Source organism: Salmo trutta, chromosome 28 (assembly GCF_901001165.1).
Source record: "Salmo trutta chromosome 28, fSalTru1.1, whole genome shotgun sequence".
Taxonomy (NCBI): Eukaryota; Metazoa; Chordata; class Actinopteri; order Salmoniformes; family Salmonidae; genus Salmo; species Salmo trutta.
Genome location: NC_042984.1, coordinates 29,117,458 through 29,136,004, shown reverse-complemented (window position 1 = coordinate 29,136,004; position 18,547 = coordinate 29,117,458). Strand labels below are relative to the sequence as shown.

At 45.9% G+C, this 18,547-nt stretch overlaps 1 protein-coding gene across 7 annotated transcripts in view; it reads left to right on the top strand.

Annotated features, from left to right (window-relative positions):
• Positions 1-18,547, top strand: part of sulf2b (sulfatase 2b) — a 172,903-nt gene that overhangs the window by 142,592 nt on the left and 11,764 nt on the right. For 5 of the 7 annotated variants that reach the window (XM_029719511.1, XM_029719506.1, XM_029719507.1 and 2 more), the window contains 6 exons: positions 518-687; positions 7,172-7,322; positions 7,624-7,799; positions 12,087-12,236; positions 13,530-13,586; positions 16,926-17,061. In XM_029719511.1, the coding sequence (XP_029575371.1) occupies positions 518-687; positions 7,172-7,322; positions 7,624-7,799; positions 12,087-12,236; positions 13,530-13,586; positions 16,926-17,061 (840 nt within the window). The remainder of the gene's footprint in view (positions 1-517; positions 688-7,171; positions 7,323-7,623; positions 7,800-12,086; positions 12,237-13,529; positions 13,587-16,925; positions 17,062-18,547) is intronic. The other 2 variants (XM_029719510.1, XM_029719512.1) reach the window with 1 other exon arrangement.

Sequence of the window (18,547 nt, the reverse complement as noted above, 5' to 3'; positions counted from 1 at the left end):
CTTGTTCTCAGAGCACCACCTGGAACCTTCTCCTTGTCATTCCTTCAGTCTCCGTTCTCATGTATTAATCGAGGAAGAGACCTCTCTGAAGAGGCTATTTCCTGCAATAGTATGTTAGTTACTGATCTGAAGTGTTGGATGAAACATTGTCCTGGAAAGGAAAGGGAAAGGGGGATACCAGGTCAGTTGTACAACTGAATGCGTTCAACTGAAATGTGTCTTCCGCATTTAACCCAACCCCTCTGGATCAGAGGTGCCAAGGGCTGCCTTAATCGACATCCACGTCTTCGGTGCCCCGGGGAACAGTGGGTTAACGGAGCAGAAAGACAGATTTTTACCTTGTCAGCTCGGGGAATCGATCCAGCAATCTTTCGGTTACTGAGAGAGCTAGCATGTGGTGACTCGCAAGAATCTGTTTAAGAGAGTCCAGCTGATAAACAGACCTTTGCGGAAAGTGTATTTACTGATGTCCCCTTTCGTTGTGAGGATGTTAAATCAATATTTCATCTTCTTGCAGGACTACTTTACGGATCTCATCACAGAGGACAGCATCAACTACTTCCGTTCCTCGAAGAGGATATACCCACACCGGCCAGTGATGATGGTGATGAGCCACGCTGCCCCACACGGGCCGGAAGACTCAGCACCGCAGTACAGCACTGCCTTCCCCAACGCATCCCAGCACATGTGAGTATCTGGAACACACGTGCAAGCATGCACAGATGCACGAACAATGAAGTGACTTTACTGTGTAAGCGAACAACATCATTCTGACTCCTCCACTTCCAAAAGCAATGACATTAACGTTTTATGCAGTGATGTTTTCATGGAATGGCGGCTTAAATGTGAGGCTATCGGGTATAAAACAAGGTATCGTGCGTCAATGAGTAATGTCGAGAAATATATATGATTCCAAGAGAAAGCAGTATTTTCAGTTCTCTCCTTTTCTCCGGATCTTCAAGGGAAAGCAGTTATTGGCTCCAGTGAGCACTGTATTCTCTCTCATTCTCTCACTCACTCTCTCCCGCTCTCTCTTCCCCTCTCCCCTTCCCTCTTTCCCTCTGAAAAAGAGCGGACTCCGATAGAGATGCCAGTTTAGATATAGGTTCAACTGTCCCGGCGTCGCGGTTAAGATACAATCCACATTTTATTACCACAAACGGCAAACAGGAAGAGGAGACTAGTAGCTGTGGAAGTGGTTTTATGGTCAGTGACGCACTAACACACGGTTGGGGTCAAGATGTGAGTTGAGGTGAAGGACAGGAGTTTTTTAGAGGTCGTCTCAACCTGCCCTGCTGGAAACCACTAAAGAGCTGAGAGGCAGAGGGGTTTTTGCTGCTCCCAGGTAGAGCCTCTGACTGGCTGACTAGGTCATGTGATTCCGGTTGGCCCTAGCAACCGAGTGTTCCAGGAGCAGGGGTGTGAACGTTGGGGGGGGGCAGAGTGTCTGTGAACAATAGAAAGCCCATCCCCCCCCAGTACCTCAACTCTCTTCGGGGTAATAACGTTTCTTAAAGTTGTGTCTCTGAGAGAGGGTAAGAGAGAGCCCTGAGAAGTACTCATGGGCAACTGTAAGGGTTTTCTACACCCTCCCTCCATCTTTGCACACAGCAGTACTCTCATTGCAGGCATATCCATCAGGGCTTGTCAGTGCCATTCCCAGCCATGCTGGGTTGTGTATGTGTGTGTGTGTGTGTGTGTGTGTGTGTGTGTGTGTGTGTGTGTGTGTGTGTGTGTGTGTGTGTGTGTGTGTGTGTGTGTGTGTGTGTGTGTGTGTGTGTGTGTGTGTGTGTGTGTGTGTGTGTGTGTGTATGTGTGTGTGTGCGCGCTCTGTGGGCTCTCTCTCCTGCCTCTGAACAAATACTTGTTCACTTTATTTAACACTGAAACACAAGCATACAAACAAACACACACGAATGCACACATCAACACACATTGTCTCACTGCTCTGTGCTTTAGATTTAGAGGCATCCCATGAGGCACAATCAGCTTGTAGTGGCTGTGATCGCTGTATCGTGTCTGAGGCACCCAGCAGTGCTGCATCTGAACTGGGCACACTGTAGAGAGCTGTATCCCACAGCCCTGCCTGGACACAACACTACACTACACAGCCTGTTGGCATGTGCTGCTGTTGTAATTTGACCCCTGAAAGCCTGTAGCTGGGATGGGAGGCTGCTCTCTCGCACCTACTCACCCTCTCTCTCACCCCTCAGGTGCACCCTGTTCCCTGCTATCTCTCTCGCTCGCTCTCTCTCTGATAATGGCAAACTTTTCCCCTCATCTCCTCCTCTCACCCTCGGTAGCCTTCTCTCTGTAGCTCTGGGTTGATGGTAAATGAAGGCAGTGATGCACATATCATGTACACTGTCAGAGATGGCACTGGCTGATTTCACTGCCTGTCGGTCCCTGACTGGGCCTGCTGGGAGATTACACTGTGATGGGTGGAGGGTGGAACGGGCTGGGAGAGGAGGGGGAGAAGGGGGAAGGTGATGGCTGCTTCCTGCTTCCTGTAGAAAGTCACGTCTACACTGCATGTAGGACAAAACAAGCAGGCATGCCCTCCGATACATAACGGATAAACAGTCAGGGGGCTTCGTCAGGCTAATGCAAGGGAGAGAGAGAGGAATGATGGGAGGGTGGAGAAGAGACTGGAAAAAAGGAAGGGGGAAACAGAGTGAGGTGATGGATAGAAAGAAAGAAACGGGGGGAGAGAGAAGGTGAGCGAAGGGAATGAGGAGAACAATAGGGATATAAGATAAATGGTGACAAAGAGAGAAAGTAAAGAGAAAGATCATTGAGTGTTTGGCAGGTTGTTGTTAGTCCGTGGTCGTGATGAACAGGGAACAACAAGCAAGCAGCGGTCCATATAACCTGTACAGATCCAAGAATGGATTATTCTTGTCCTAATGGCTTTTAAATGTCCTGACGTTCTTTTAATCACAGTTTCATAAGTACCCCTCTCTCTCTCTCCCTCTGATGGTCTTTATAGTCCTGATATAGTCCTGATAGGACCTCTCACTCCAGAGCCTAGTGTTCCTCTCATCTGTCCCCTCTAACAGTACAAACCCATTAGTTGGAGTGTCAGCTGAGCCCGCTCTAATGCCACTCCTGCTTGCTTAGTGGAGTGTTATTTTATGTGGTGGTGTTTATTTTTTAATTGCCTCAGTACTCTTGCTGTCTCCTCTGCAGAGGGCTTTTATTTTCTCTGTTTCAATCACGCTGACGGCCTGTCCTCCCCTTTACCGCTCTCTGAGGAACTTTTCACTTTTTACAGGACTACGTTTTTAGTTTGGGCTCTCTCAAACTCGCAGGGATTTTTCACACCAACTCTGCTCTCTCCTGTAGCACCTTGTGTTCTGTCCCTGTGGTCCAGACTGTTTGCTCAACCCTAAGAACCCCTTCAAAGAACCCCTCCTTGACTTTCATGAATTCATCAGAACACCCTTAGCCTCCCTATAGTTACCCCAATAATCCACCATGTCAAATTCCTCTGTGCCCCTGTTCAGTTAGCCCTGCTTAGCTACAAAGCTAGCATCATTTTCCTCCCAGTAATTACCTCTCTGCACCATGGAAACCTCCTCTTAACCACTCCCCCTCACTTCCTCCCTCCATCAAAGACCTTTTTGCCCCCTACGTAGTCAAATCAAATCCCCCTTCTATTTGCACTCCCTCCACTCACCTTCCCCTGTAGCTTCCATCAAGCCATGGTGTCACAAGCCCTCTATGCCCCCTATCGTCTCCAATCTCCAACCATGAAATTCCTCACTTTTCCATCTTCTGTGCAATTCCGACTTCCACTCGGTTATTGGAAGTTGTTCTGTGTGGGGGAGAGGAAAACGGTTGATTGCCTTTGAGACCCAGTGGTGATTGTCCCTGACCCCAACAATCAGATTTTTTTCTCCCCTTTTAAGTGGAGATAGCTTAGTGGTTCAGAAGCAGCTGGGAGTCTTAGACGTGAGAGAGACCTGCGAGAATTGAACGGATTACACATTGTCCAATAAAGTGGAGACCCTGCATGGTGAAGGAGAGAGAGAAAAGGAGAGTGGAAGGGAGGGAAATCTAGAGTTTAGAGAGGACATTTTACTCTAAACCAGAGATAAACAAATGCAGCTGATCCATTCTAACTGTGTTGCACAGCTTGCCCACAGTCACAGCTGGGTCTTTCCACAAAATAAATGCCTTTTGTGTCCCTTTTATATTTTAAGTAGAAATTCTGCACCGATATTGGATTTTAAAAGATTATGTTAAATTAAGTGCCCTTTAATTAATTTAGGCCACATGGAGAATTCAATAAATCTGATTTTGAATATGAAAAGGCTTGCTAAAGTGCTAAAATTCTGCATTTTGGCTGTCCCTCCACCCACCCTGTGTCAGTTCTAGGAAGATTTTAACCCACTTTCTTTTTCCCCCCAACTTTCTCCAAGTTTCACAATCATTGTAAAGCCCTAGTTATTTTGTTGCTTTGACAAAGTCATTTCTGAAGATGATTTATTTAATGTGATTAGTGTTTCATTTAAGTCTGTCCCTCATATTAAGGTCAACCCTGTTACGTGAACTACACTCTCATTTTAATATGGTTAAAATATTTTCTTTCGAAAGAAAGATTGAACATCTAATAGTCAAATCATAGTGTAAAAACAGGTGAGTTGGTTCTATACTTTTGGGCCATTTTCTGGTGTTTTATGGTGAAAACTGAGCTGGTCGAGCATAACACGTCAACCCTGTTATCAATAGATAGACAAGCTAGAAATGTTTTAACAATTTCATTTGTTCTTGTGAAGCTTGCATTTAATTGCCACTCCCTGTTGCACACAACAAGCTTCAATTCCCCTTCAATTCCCCTTCAATCCCTCTTACGGTCAACCGTGTGACTTTATTTGGCACGTGAGATGGAACATAGGATTTTTTATTAAGTTGCACATTTGCTCTTTATGACAATGTTCAAATTAGGTGAAATCAAACGTTTTCTTTTTGAGCAAGTTAAACTTCTCAAAAGGTAGCGAATTAGTGGATCGACCCAGCTATCAAAGGCACAGCACAGAGCTAGTGGTAGCCATGGACAGTCTGTGTGCGAAATACAGGGAGAGAAAGAAAAGAGAGCAAAAGCAACAGGGATAGGGAGGCAGTTACGGAGGGAGGGTGAGATGAGAGAACCGTTGAAAGTGGAGGGCAGCAACTCAATCACATGATAAGAGCCATTTGTTTTCTAGAGATAATTCAGATGGTGGTGATATCCCTCGCCTTGTCGTTTTCTGCTGTGTGTGTGCGTGCGTGTGTGTGTGTGCGTGCGTGTGTGCGTGTGCGTGCGTGTGTGAATGCGCAGGGCAAAGTAATGAATGTCTTTGCTCCTAGTCATTAATCACACACACACACACAACATCCTCCCTCTGCACAACTCACAGGAGCCTCATCTCTCTGTGTGCCAAAAGGCAAGCCAGTTTTTTTAATTAAACCAATGACCAGCCACCAGCCCCAATTACACAGAGCAGTCCTGTCTTAGAATACATCCCCATCCTCCCACTGTCCTGATATATTATAGAATTACTCTCCTGGCTCACACAGGCACACACACACACATTCCCAGCTAACCATATTTTTACCCCAAAGCAGCCATGCAATGTATAGACATTTTTCACTGTAAACATTTGTCTTCTGTACAATATAGAGTGCATTCTAAAAGTATTCAGACTCCTTGATTTTTCCCACATTTTGTTACGTTACAGCCTTATTCTAAAATGGATTACATTAATTTTTTTACTTATCAATATGCACACAATAACCCATAATGACAAAGCGAAAACCGGTTTTTAGAACTTTTTGCAAAAAAAGGTAAAAAATTCTATTAATTATATACATTATTTAATTTGGGCCATTTTCTGGTGTTTTATGGTGAAAACTGAGCTGGTCGAGCATAACACGTCAACCCTGTTACCCACAAATAGACAAGCTAGAAATGTTTTAACAATTTCATTTGTTCTTGTGAAGCTTGCATTTAATTGCCACTCCCTGTTGCACACAACAAGCTTCAATTCCCCTTCAATTCCCCTTCAATCCCTCTTACGGTCAACCGTGTGACTTTATTTGGCACTTGAGATGGAACATAGGATTGTTGGACATTTGCTCTTTATGACAATGTTCAAATTAGGTGAAATCAAACGTTTTCTTTTTGACCAAGTTAAACTTCTCAAAAGGTAGCGAATTAGTGGATTGACCCAGCTATCAAAGCTGCTTAGCCAAACCACAGAGCTAGTGGTAGCCATGGACAGACTGTGTGCAATGTACAGGGAGATATTTTATATTTGAGATTCTTCAAATAGCCCTCAAGGCAAAGCGTGGCTATCTTCTGTATACAACCCCTACCTTGTCACAACACAACTGATTGGCTCAAACGCATTAAGAAGGAAAGAAATTCCACAAATTAACTTTTAAGAAGGCACCCCTGTTAATTGAAATGCATTCCAGGTGACTCCCTCATGAAGCTGGTTGAGAGAATGCCAAGAGTATGCAAAGCTGTCATCAAGGCAAAGGGTGGCTATTTGAAGAATCTCAAATATAAAATCTATTTTGATTTGTTAAACACTTTTTTGGTTACTACATGATTCCATATGTGTTATTTCATAGTTTTGATGTCTTCACTACTATTCTACAATGTAGAAAATAGTACAAATAAAGAAAAACCCTTGAATGAGCGGGTGTTCTAAAACTTTTGACTGGTACTGTATGTAAATGTACTATTTCAGTTGTTCTTTTTTTACATTTGCAAAAATGTCTAAAAAACAGTTTTTGCTTTGTCATTATGGGGTATTGTGTGTAGATTAAGAAAATAAAAAAAATAATAATTTAGAATAAGGCTGTAACATAACAAAATGTGGAGAAATTCATGGGGTCTGAATACTTTTCCGAAAGCACTGTAAGCTTTCTTTATTAACACATCAACAATCAGAACAATGGAATTGGCTACCTGGCATCCATGACCCTTTAATGCTGTGCTTGGGACAATAGTTAATTATGGCAGAGACTTTGTGCCACTCATGGTAGGCTACTCTTTAAGCACCTAAAGCTTAATTAAAACTCAAGGGGTACGAAGTCCAAAACTTTTCAAAGACACTTTGTCAATGTTAATACGATGGCACTTAACTTCTCTGAACACTTCCCCCGTCTCCTCTCTCAGCACCCCCAGCTACAACTATGCTCCGAACCCAGACAAGCACTGGATCATGCGTTACACTGGGGCCATGAAGCCCATCCACATGGAGTTCACCAACATGCTACAGAGGAAGAGGCTGCAGACCCTGCTCTCTGTGGATGAGAGCGTGGAGAAGGTGAGCTTAGAGCGCCCCCTACCTGCACCCCCTCCAAGGGATCCTGTATGGCTCAGTTGGTAGAGCATGGCGCTTGCAACACCAGGATAGTGAGTTCGATTCCCGGGGCCACCCATACGACAATGTATGCACGCATGACTGTAAGTCACTTTGGATAAAAGCGTCTGCTAAATGGCATATATGTTATATATCATTCCTTCAATGTCTTTTCCATCTGTACCTTTCCATGGCCCTAGAAGAGGACACACACACCCCATTGTTTATTGAGACAGGTTTGGAAGATATCTGCTCTGTGTTCTAGGTGTATAACATGTTGGCTGAGACTGGAGAACTGGACAACACGTATATCATCTACACAGCTGACCATGGCTACCACGTTGGTCAGTTTGGACTGGTCAAGGGCAAGTCCATGCCCTATGAGTTTGACATCCGAGTTCCCTTCTACATCCGAGGGCCCAACGTGGAGGCAGGAGCCATGTAAGTGTGTGTGAGGTGGGGGTGAGTGTGTGGTATGGCTGTATTATCTTTACTCGGATGGCTACAGTGGATGACTTAACCCCTGTGGGACTGAACCTTACATCCATACATACATTAAGTCAAATGTATAAATACAAATCCTCTGAATCCTCTATATAGCTGATCTACCCCCCTTATGACTCCATAAGATCACTGAAAGACCGACAGACAGAGACTGACAGACAGACAGAAACTGACCGACCGACCGACAGACAGAGACCGACCGACCGACAGACAGCGACAGACAGAGACTGACAGACATACAGACAGAGACTGACAGACAGACAGACAGACAGAGACTGACAGACAGACAGAGACTGACAGACAGACAGAAACTGACCGACCGACCGACAGACAGAGACCGACCGACCGACAGACAGACAGCGACAGACAGAGACTGACAGACAGACAGAGACTGACAGACAGACAGACAGAGACTGACAGACAGACAGAGACTGACAGACAGACAGAAACTGACCGACCGACCGACCGACCGACCGACAGACAGACAGCGACAGACAGAGACTGACAGACAGACAGAGACTGACCAACAGACAAAAAGACAAAGACCCGATCAACAGACAGACATAGACCGACAGACAGACAGACAGACAGACAGACAGACAGACAGACAGACAGACAGACAGACCGACCAACAAACCGACCGACAGAGACAGATAGACAGAAACACAGCAGACCAACCAACAGAAATAGGCAGACAGACCGAAAGAGACAGACTGACCGACAGAGAAAGACAGACCAACTGACCGACGGAGACCGACCGACAGAGACCGACTGACAGAGACAGACCGACCGACAGAGACAGACAGACAGGTCGACAGAAACAGACAGACAGAAAGACAGACAAACCGATAGACAGACAGACGAATAGAGACAGACAGACCGATAGAGACAGACCGACGGATCGACAGACAGACAGACAGACAGACAGACAGACAGACAGACAGACAGACAGAGACAGACAAACAGACAGACAGACCGACCGACAGAGACAGACAGACCGACAGAGACAGACAGACAGACCAACAGAGACAGACATACAGACAAAGACAGACCGATAGAGACAGACAGACAGACACACCGATAGAGACAGACAGACAGACAGACAGACAGACAGACCGACAGAGACAGACAGACAGACTGACAGAGACAGACCGATAAAGACAGACCGACAGATAGAGACTGACAGACAGAGACCAACAGAGGCCAACAGACAGACAGAGACCGACCGACAGACAGAAAGACAGAGACCCGATCAACAGACAGACATTGACCGACAGAGACAGACAGAGACAGACAGAGACAGACAGAGACAGACAGAGACAGACAAAGACAGACAGAGACAGACAGAGACTGATAGACAAACCGACACAGACAGACAGACAGACAGACAGACAGACAGACAGACAGACAGACAGACAGACAGACCGAAACAGACAGTCAGACCAACAGAGTCAGACAGACAGACAGACAGACAGACAGACAGACAGACAGACAGACAGACAGACAGACAGACAGACAGACAGACAGACCCACAGAGACAGACAGACCGATAGAGATAGACAGACCGTTAGAAATAGACAGACAGACCGATAGAGGAAGAAAGACCGATAGAGACAGACAGACCAACAGAGACAGAGAACCCGATAGAGACCGACTGACAGAGACAGACCGACTGACAGAGACAGACCGACTGACAGAGACCGACCGACAGAGACAGACAGACCGACCGACAGAGACAGACAGACAGACCGACAGAGTCAGACAGACAGACAGACATACATACAGAAACAGACAGACAGACCCACAGAGACAGACAGACCGATAGAGACAGACAGACCGTTAGAAATAGACAGACCGACAGAAAGACCGATAGAGACAGACAGACAGACCAACAGAGACAGAGAGCCCGATAGAGACCGACTGACAGAGACAGACCGACCGACAGAGACAGACAGAGACAGACAGAGACAGACAGACCGACAGGGACAGACAGACAGAGACAGACAGACCGACAGGGACAGACAGAGACAGACAGACAGAGACAGACAGACAGAGACAGACAGACAGACCGACAGGGACAGACAGACAGACTGACAGAGACAGACAGACAGACCGACCAACAGACAGACAGACAGACCGACAGAGACAGACAGACAGAGAGACAGACAGACCGATAAAGACAGACCGATAAAGACAGACCGATAGAGACAGATAGACAGACCAACAGAGACAGACCGCCAGAGACAGACCGCCAGAGACAGACTGCCAGAGACAGACTGACAGAGACTGACCAACAGACAGACCGACCGACAGAGACAGACCGACCGACAGATACAGACAGACAGACAGAAAGACAGAAAGACAGAAAGACAGACAGAGACAGACTGACAGAGACCGGCAGAGACAGACAGACAGACCAACAGAGAGAGACAGACCAACAGAGAGAGACAGACCAACAGAGAGAGACAGACCAACAGAGACGGACCGACAGAGACTGACCGACAGAGACCGACAGACAGACAGACTGACTGACAGAGGCAGACCGACCAACACAGACAGACAGACAGACAGACCAATAGAGACAGACAGACCAACCGATATAGACAGACAGACCAACCAATAGAGACAGGCAGACTGACAAACCGACCGACAGAGAAGACCGACAGAGACATACCGATAGACAGACAGACAGAGACAGACAGACAGACAGACAGACAGACAGACGGACAGAGACAGATCTCATTTGTTTCTCCAGACCCAGTACTGATCCAGCTTGGATGATTTAGATCAGAGGTGCCATTCAGTCTTCAACGAGGTCCGGATGGCCGTACTCAAAATTGGTTATATTTTCTTGCTGTCAAAATTAGCAAAAAATAGTCCTCTATCCATCGTTTTTATTTTCTATGATCCTTGACTGTCTAGCTTTCATTTGGGTGATTATTAGTGAGCTGGACACGGTCAATAAACTGTCTGCGTAGGTTCATTATCATTTCTACACAGTTTACATTTGGTTTTAGTCATTTTAAAGTATATATTTTTTTAGCAAACGGATTCGACACCTCTGATTTAGATAGTCGGTTTATCATCACCACTCTGTGTTAAGTCCTGTAGAGCCAGAGGACAGGTCACTCAGACCATTATCCATGTCCCTCTGTGCTCCAGCTCTATGTCATCACCCCACCCCAGCTTCAACCTGGACCCACCTCTCCCTAATCCTCTGGCTCTCCTTCCTCTCCCCTTCTCTCCTCTCATTTTCTCTCCTACCCTTTGTCTGACACAAGGTTTTGGGCATTAGTGTTGTCTACCACTGGCAGGGTGTCTCTGCACTCTGTTCCCTGGAAAAGCAGATTACGACAGCAAAAGCCGTTTCACGAGGAGATCATGGGATTTCTCAGTTAGTGAAAAAGTGGATGGAGTGGGGGGAAGATTTAGGGAGGGGGAGAGGGCCTAAAGGCGTCCGCATGCTACCCAGCCGAAACATTTTGTGATGTTTTTGTTCATTTTGGACTTCTGTAACTGGGTTTTTCTGCTGCTCGGGCACACGTACATTTTTCTAGAGGCAAGCCAAAGTCAGTAGCTGAAGTCTACTCCCCTTCATCAGTGATCGGTCAACAGTAGGGATTCTTCAATGACGTCTTTGTTGTCATTCAACGAGAGACAACTCTTTTTCATGCACATTTTTTTATTGAGAAATACTGCACAAAACAGCTGAGTTAGATGTAAAATTGCTTGACTAAGATCTCCTCTGAAAAAAATGCAAAATTAATGACAGATTTCTTGAGTTATCTTAGATTAATTCTGACTTTTTTGAGGAATACAGTGTCTCAAAATGGAAAAACACTATTGCCGCTTTTTTCCCCCTTTCCAAGCTGCCTTTTGAGGGAGTATGCAAGCACACTCGTTCGGGTTTGGCGCCTTAAGGGTTAAATACCCTTAAATACCCCCCCCCCCGCTTCCTTTTCCTCTCTGTCCTGAGGGTCATATTCCCTCCTGCCTAGATCTCTGGAGCAGTTATTTGTCAGCTTCACAAGGTTATGATCTGTCACCATCCACTGCCTCCTCTACTCTCTCTCGCTCTGTCTCTCGCTCTCTCTCTCTCTGTCTCTCTCTCCACACAGACCCCTTTCTCCCTCTCTCTTATCAGCTGACTTTAACTGACCAGATACCATCTGACGATGCCTGGTAACGACCTTTATCCCCTTATCTCTCCCTGCTTCTCCATAGCAACCCTCACATGGTGCTGAACATTGACCTGGCACCCACCATCCTGGACATCGCTGGCATGGACGTCCCTCCTGACATGGACGGCAAGTCCATCCTCAAGCTGCTGGACATAGAGAGACCAGTCAACAGGTGGGATATGGAGCCAAAAGGGTAGGGAAACATCCTGCCCATGGATATTTTATGGCACACTCATATAATATCTGTATTCTGTATGTTGGCAGGCCATAGATCACTGATAGAAGTAGCTATATATCCTCTAGGTGATTTATATTATTGTGAGTCGTACATTGGCACAGGCCACTGACAGGTGTGAGGTCCCTCAGGGCTCCTGCTCTACTAAAATCACTGCAAAAGAGCCAAATCTAACACCTGGGTTTGACCAATGAGTTTTCCTCAAAACTGTGGCACCGCACCAATCATTGGACCTGGCTCGGCCTGCCAGGTTACCATGGCATCCGTTGAGATTACATCCACATCCCAGCGACACCTTTTCCTCCTGCCCAGCTTGGATATTGCTTTCGTTAATGAAAAAGAATCAAAGAAAGTATGAAATAATCCTTCTCCATTCTTCCAAGATGTGTCAACGGGGACCTGTGGTAATAACTACAGGAGCTTCCCTGCCAACGCCATCGAGTGAAGGTCTTTCACCAGCGGATGATTGTGTGTGTGTGTGTGTGTGTGTGTGTGTGTGTGTGTGTGTGTGTGTGTGTGTGTGTGTGTGAGAGAGAGTGTGTGTGTGTTGAGGGATTCTCTCTATTCTCTCTTCCAATCAGGGTGAGATGGACTCGCCAGCCTGTTAAATTGCTGGCTGGGAGGCTTGTGGCTGGCCTGATGTGGGGCTGTGGGGATGGGTTTTTGGAAGAGAGGAGGACAAGAGACTGGGTGGGATGGAGGAGAGCAGACCTGTGCTGGGTCACTGCTGCTGGCTGTGATGCCAATACCCCTCACAGAGATAAGAAAGAGATGGAGACCGAGAGAAAAGGCAATGAAAGAAGCGAGATGGAGAAAGAAAGGGCAAGGGAGAAGGATAGATGGAGAAAGAAAGGGTGAGGGAGGGAGAGGGAGGGAGCAGTGCGGGGGCCGATGGATCGATAACTCATATCTGAACACCCGGCCAGGAGAAGGTCAGAGCACCCGGACAAGAGACCAATTTATTCCACACACTTTCTTTTCTTCTACATTCGATCACTTTCTTTTCCCCCCATCCTTTTCCTAAAGAACACCTGAAGTGTGGTATCAATAGATTTTCATTTGAGATAATTTGACCCAGGGTTGGTTTTGATCTCCCTTCCAACCTGTTGCATTTTGTAATCACTGGAGGCTTCTGCTCTACAGAGTGAAGGAATTCTCATTTCCTCAAGCGTTACATTGCGTTCTGAATGTAGAACCTGGTTAATGAAGGAGATGGCTGATCGATTTGTCCTTTCCCCTCATGATTCTCAGGTTCCAGGTGAACAAGAAGGGGAAGGTGTGGAGAGACTCATTCCTGGTGGAGAGAGGGTGAGTCACAAGTAATAATGTCACTGTTTTAAATAACCATACTGCAGTTTATTTTAATGTCTCTGTGTACCAATTAAGTCATCTGGTTACATCCATCTGTGTGTAATAGGGTATGGAATAGGGAAGTCTCAATGCCACATTATTTAATGAGTTTCTTGCCTTTAATATTACCCTACTGATACTTGATATCAAACCAAATCAGGCAAAGCTGTGGTTTACAGAATATTGTCATGACTAATTAGCATCTAGGACCGTCCAGTAACAACCTAGTGAATATACACTGAAAAAATATAAACGCAACATGCAACAATTTCAATGATTTTACAGAGTTCCAGTTCATATAAGGAAATCAGTCAATTGTAATACATTCATTAGGCCCTAATCTATGGATTTCACTGGGAATACAGATATGCATCTGTTGGTCACAGATACCTTAAAAAAAAGCTAGGGGCTTGGTCAGAAAACCAGTCAGTATCTGGTGTGACCACCATTTGCCTCATGCAGCGCGACACATCTCCTTCACGTGGAGTTGATCAGGCTGTTGATTGTGGCCTGTGGAATGTTGTCCCACTCATCTTCAATGGCTGTGCGAAGTTGCTGGATATATGCAGGCCATAGAAGAACTGTAACATGTTCAGCTTCCAGGCATTGTGTACAGATCCTTGCGACATGGGGCTGTGCATTATCATGCTGAAACATGAGGATGATGGCGGTGGATGAATGGCACCACAATGGGCCTCAGGATCTTGTCATGGTATCTCTGTGCATTCAAATTGCCATCGATAAAATGTAATTGTGTTTCGTTGTCCGTACCTTATGCCTGCCCATACCATAATCCCCCCACCACCTTAGGGCACTCTGTTCACAACGTTGACATCAGCAATCAGCTCGCCCACACTACGCCATACACGCTGAAACCAGGATTAATCCGTGAAGAGCACACTTCTCCAGCATGCCTGAAGCCATCGTAGGTGAGCACTTGCCCACTGAAGTTGATTACGATGCTGAACTGCAGTCAGGTCAAGACCCTGGTGAGGACGACTACCACACAGATGAGCTTCCCTGAGACGGTTTCTGACAGTTTGTGCAGAAATTCTTCGGTTGTGCAAACACACAGTTTCATCAGCTGTCCAGGTGGCTGGTCTCAGACGAAACCCGCAGGTGAAGGAGCCGGATGTGGAGGTCCTGGCTGGCGTGGTTACACTTGGTCTGCGGTTGTGAGGCCGGTTGGACGTACAGTGCATTCGGAAAGTATTCAGAACCTTTGACTTTTTCCAAATTTTGTTACATTACAGCCTTATTCTGAAATGGATTCAATAGTTTTTTCCCCCCATGGGCTTCTTCACTTTTGGCCACTTTCTGCGTTGAAACTGCCTGATGCACAAGCGACAATAAGACAGACTGTTACCCAGCCCATTCAAGCAGAGGAAAATAAGCCCTCAACCCTCTCCCAACCTCAGTCAGAAGCAGTGCAGAGACAGTCAATCATACGTAGAGTGTACCCCCCAGGTTAGAAAAGTGCCCAGTCCCCCAAACCAGCTGTCATGCAAAGATGCAGAGGAAAGCAAGAGAAACTGCACACAACACCAAAAACACCCTCGTACAGTGCATTCGTACAGTGCATTCGGCAAGTATTCAGACCCCTTGACTTTTCCCACATTATTTTACATTTCAGCCATTCTAAAATTGATTAAATATATTTGTTTCCCTCATCAATATACACACAATATCCCATAATGACTAAGCAAAAACAGGTTTTTGGAAATGTTTGCAAATGTATAAAATAACATAAACGGAAAGTATCACATTTTACATAAGTATTCAGACCCTTTACTTAGTACTTTGTTGAAGCACCTTTGGCAGTGATTACAGCCTCGAGTCTTTTTGGGTATGACGCTACAAGCTTGGCACACCTGTATTTAGGGAGTTTCTCCCATTCTTCTCTACAGATCCTCTCAAGTTCTGTCAGGTTAGATGGGGAGCATCGCTGCACAGCTATTTACAGTTCTCTCCAGAGGTGTTTGATCGGGTTTAAATCCGGGCTCTTGCTGGGCCACTCAAGGACATTCAGAGACTTGTCCCAAAGCCACTCCTGCGCTGTCTTAGCTGTGTGCTTAGGGTCGTTCTCCAGTTGGAAGGGGAACCTTTGCCCCAGTCTGAGGTCCTGAGTGCTCTGGAGCAGGTTTTCATCAAGGATCTCTCTGTACTTTGCTCAGTTCATCTTTCCCTCAATCCTGACTGGTCTCCCAGTCCCTGCCTCTGAAAAACATCCCCACAGCATGATGCTGCCACCACCATGCTTCACAATAGGGATGATGCCAGCTTTCCTCCAAACGTGACGCTTGGCATTCAGGCCAAAGAGTTCAACCTTGGTTTGATCAGACCAGAGAATCTTGTATCTCATGGTCTGAGAGTCTTTAGGTGCCTTTTGGAAAACTCCAAGCGGGCTTTCATGTGCATTTTTACTGAGGAGTGGCTTCAGTCTGGCCCCTCTACCATAAAGGCCTGATTGGTGGAGTGCTACAAAGGCTGTCCTTCTGGAAGGTTCTCCCATCTCCACAGAGGAACTCTGGAGCTCTGTCAGAGTAACCATCGGGTTCTTGCTCACCTCCCTGACCAAGGCCCTTCTCTCCCAATTGCTTGTTTGGCCGGGCGGCCAGCTCTAGGAAGGGTCTTGGTAGTTCCAAACGTAATCCATTGAAGAAGGATGGAGGCCACTGTGTTCTTTGGGACCTTCAATGCTGCATAAATGTTTTGGTACCCTTCCCCAGATCTGTGCCTCGACACAATTCTGTCTCGGAGCTCTACGGACACTTCCTTTGACCTCATGAATTTGTTTTTGCTCTGACATGCACTGTGATGAAATGAACATTAAAATGAAATGAACATTAGAAATGAAATGAACCTTAGAAATGAACATTCAATTATCTGGCAACAGCTCTGGTGGACATTCATGCAGTCAGCAAGCCAATTACACGCTCCCTCCAAACTTGAGACATCTGTGGCATTGTGTTTTGTAACAAAACTGTACATTTTGTGGCCTTTCATTGTCCCCAGCACAAGGTGCACCTGTGTAATGACAATGCTGTTTAATCAGCTTCTTGAAATGCCACACCTGTCAGGTGGGTGGATTATCTTGGCAAAGGAGAAATGCTCACTAACAGGGACATAAACAAATTTGTGCACAACATTTGAGAGAAATATGCTTTTTGTGCGTATGGAATTTCTGCTGTCTTTTATATTTCAGCTCATGAAACATGGGACCAACACTTTACATGTTGCGCTTATATTTTTGTTCAGTATAGTTCCATAACTGTGTGTGTGTGTGTGTTTTCACAGGAAGCTGCTCCACATACGTGATGCGCCTCCAGGGAAGGATGTGGCCCAGGAGGAGAACTTCCTGCCTAAGTACCAGCGGGTCAAGGACTTGTGTCAGAGAGCAGAGTACCAGACACCCTGCCAACAGCTGGGACAGGTAGGCAGCCAGCACACACACACATTATATGGTCACACTTGAATTAACAGTCAAATTCCCAGTAACACACACACTCAGACTCACAGATCTACAAGCATAACACTCCAGACTGAAGACACTTAAGACATATGAAGACTCTTGACAGTTGACACAGTGCATTCGGAAAGTATTCAGACCCCTTGACTTTTTCCATATTTTGTTACGTTACAGCCTTATTCTAAAATGGATTAAATAAATAAATACTCCTCATCAATCTACACACAATACCCCATAATGACAAAGTGAAAACTGTTTTTTAGAAATGTTTGCAAATGTATTAAAGATAAAAAACAGAAATACCTTATTTACATAAGTATTCAGACCCATTGCTATGAGAGCTCAGGTGCATCCTGTTTCCATTGATCATCCTTGAGATGTTTCTACCACTTGATTGGAGTCCACCAGTGGTAAATTCAATTGATTGTACATGATTTGGAAAGGCACACACCTGTCTATATAAGGTCCCACAGTTGACAGTGCAGGTCAGATTAAAAACCAAGCCATGAGGTTGAAGGAATTGTCCGTAGAGCTCCGAGACAGGATTGTGTCAAGGCACAGATCTGGGGAAGGGTAACAAAACATTTCTGCAGCATTGACGGTCCCCAAGAACACAGTGGCCTCCATCATTCTTAAATGGAAGAAGTTTGGAGCCATCAAGACTCTTCCTAGAGCTGGCCGCCCGGCCAAACTGAGCAATTGGGGGAAAAGGGCCTTGGTCAGGGAGGTAACCAAGAACCCGATGGTCACTCTGAAGGAGCTCCAGAGTTCCTCTGTGGAGATAGGAGAACCTTCCAGAAGGACAACCATCTCTGCAGCACCACCAATCAGGCCTTTATGGTAGAGTGGCCAGACGGAAGCCACTCTTCAGTAAAAGTCATATGACAACCCACTTGGAGTTTGCCAAAAAGCACCTAAAGGACTCTCTAAACATGAGAAACAAGATTATCTGGTCTGATCAAACCAAGATTGAACTCTTTGGCCTGAATGCCAAAGAGGAAACCTGGCACCATTACTACAGTGAAGCATGGTGGTGACAGCATCATGCTGTGGGGATGTTTTTAAGCGGCAGGGACTGGGAGACTAGTCAGGATCGAGGGAAAGATGAACGGCGCAAAGTACAGAGAGATCCTTGATGAAAACCTGCTCCAGAGCGCTCAGGACCTCAGACTGGGGCAAAGGTTCACCTTCCAACAGGACAACAACCTTAAGCACACAGCCAAGACAACGCAGGAGTAGCTTCGGAACAAGTCTCTGAATGTCCTTCAGTGACGCAGCCAGAGCCCAGACTTGAACCCGATTTGTACATCTCTGGAGAGAACTGAAAATAGCTGTACAGTGACGCTCCCCATCCAACCTGACAGAGCTTGAGAGAATCTGCAGAGAAGAATAGGAGAAAGATTGATGAGGGATTTTTAAAATATTTTGTATCCATTTTAGAATAAGGCTG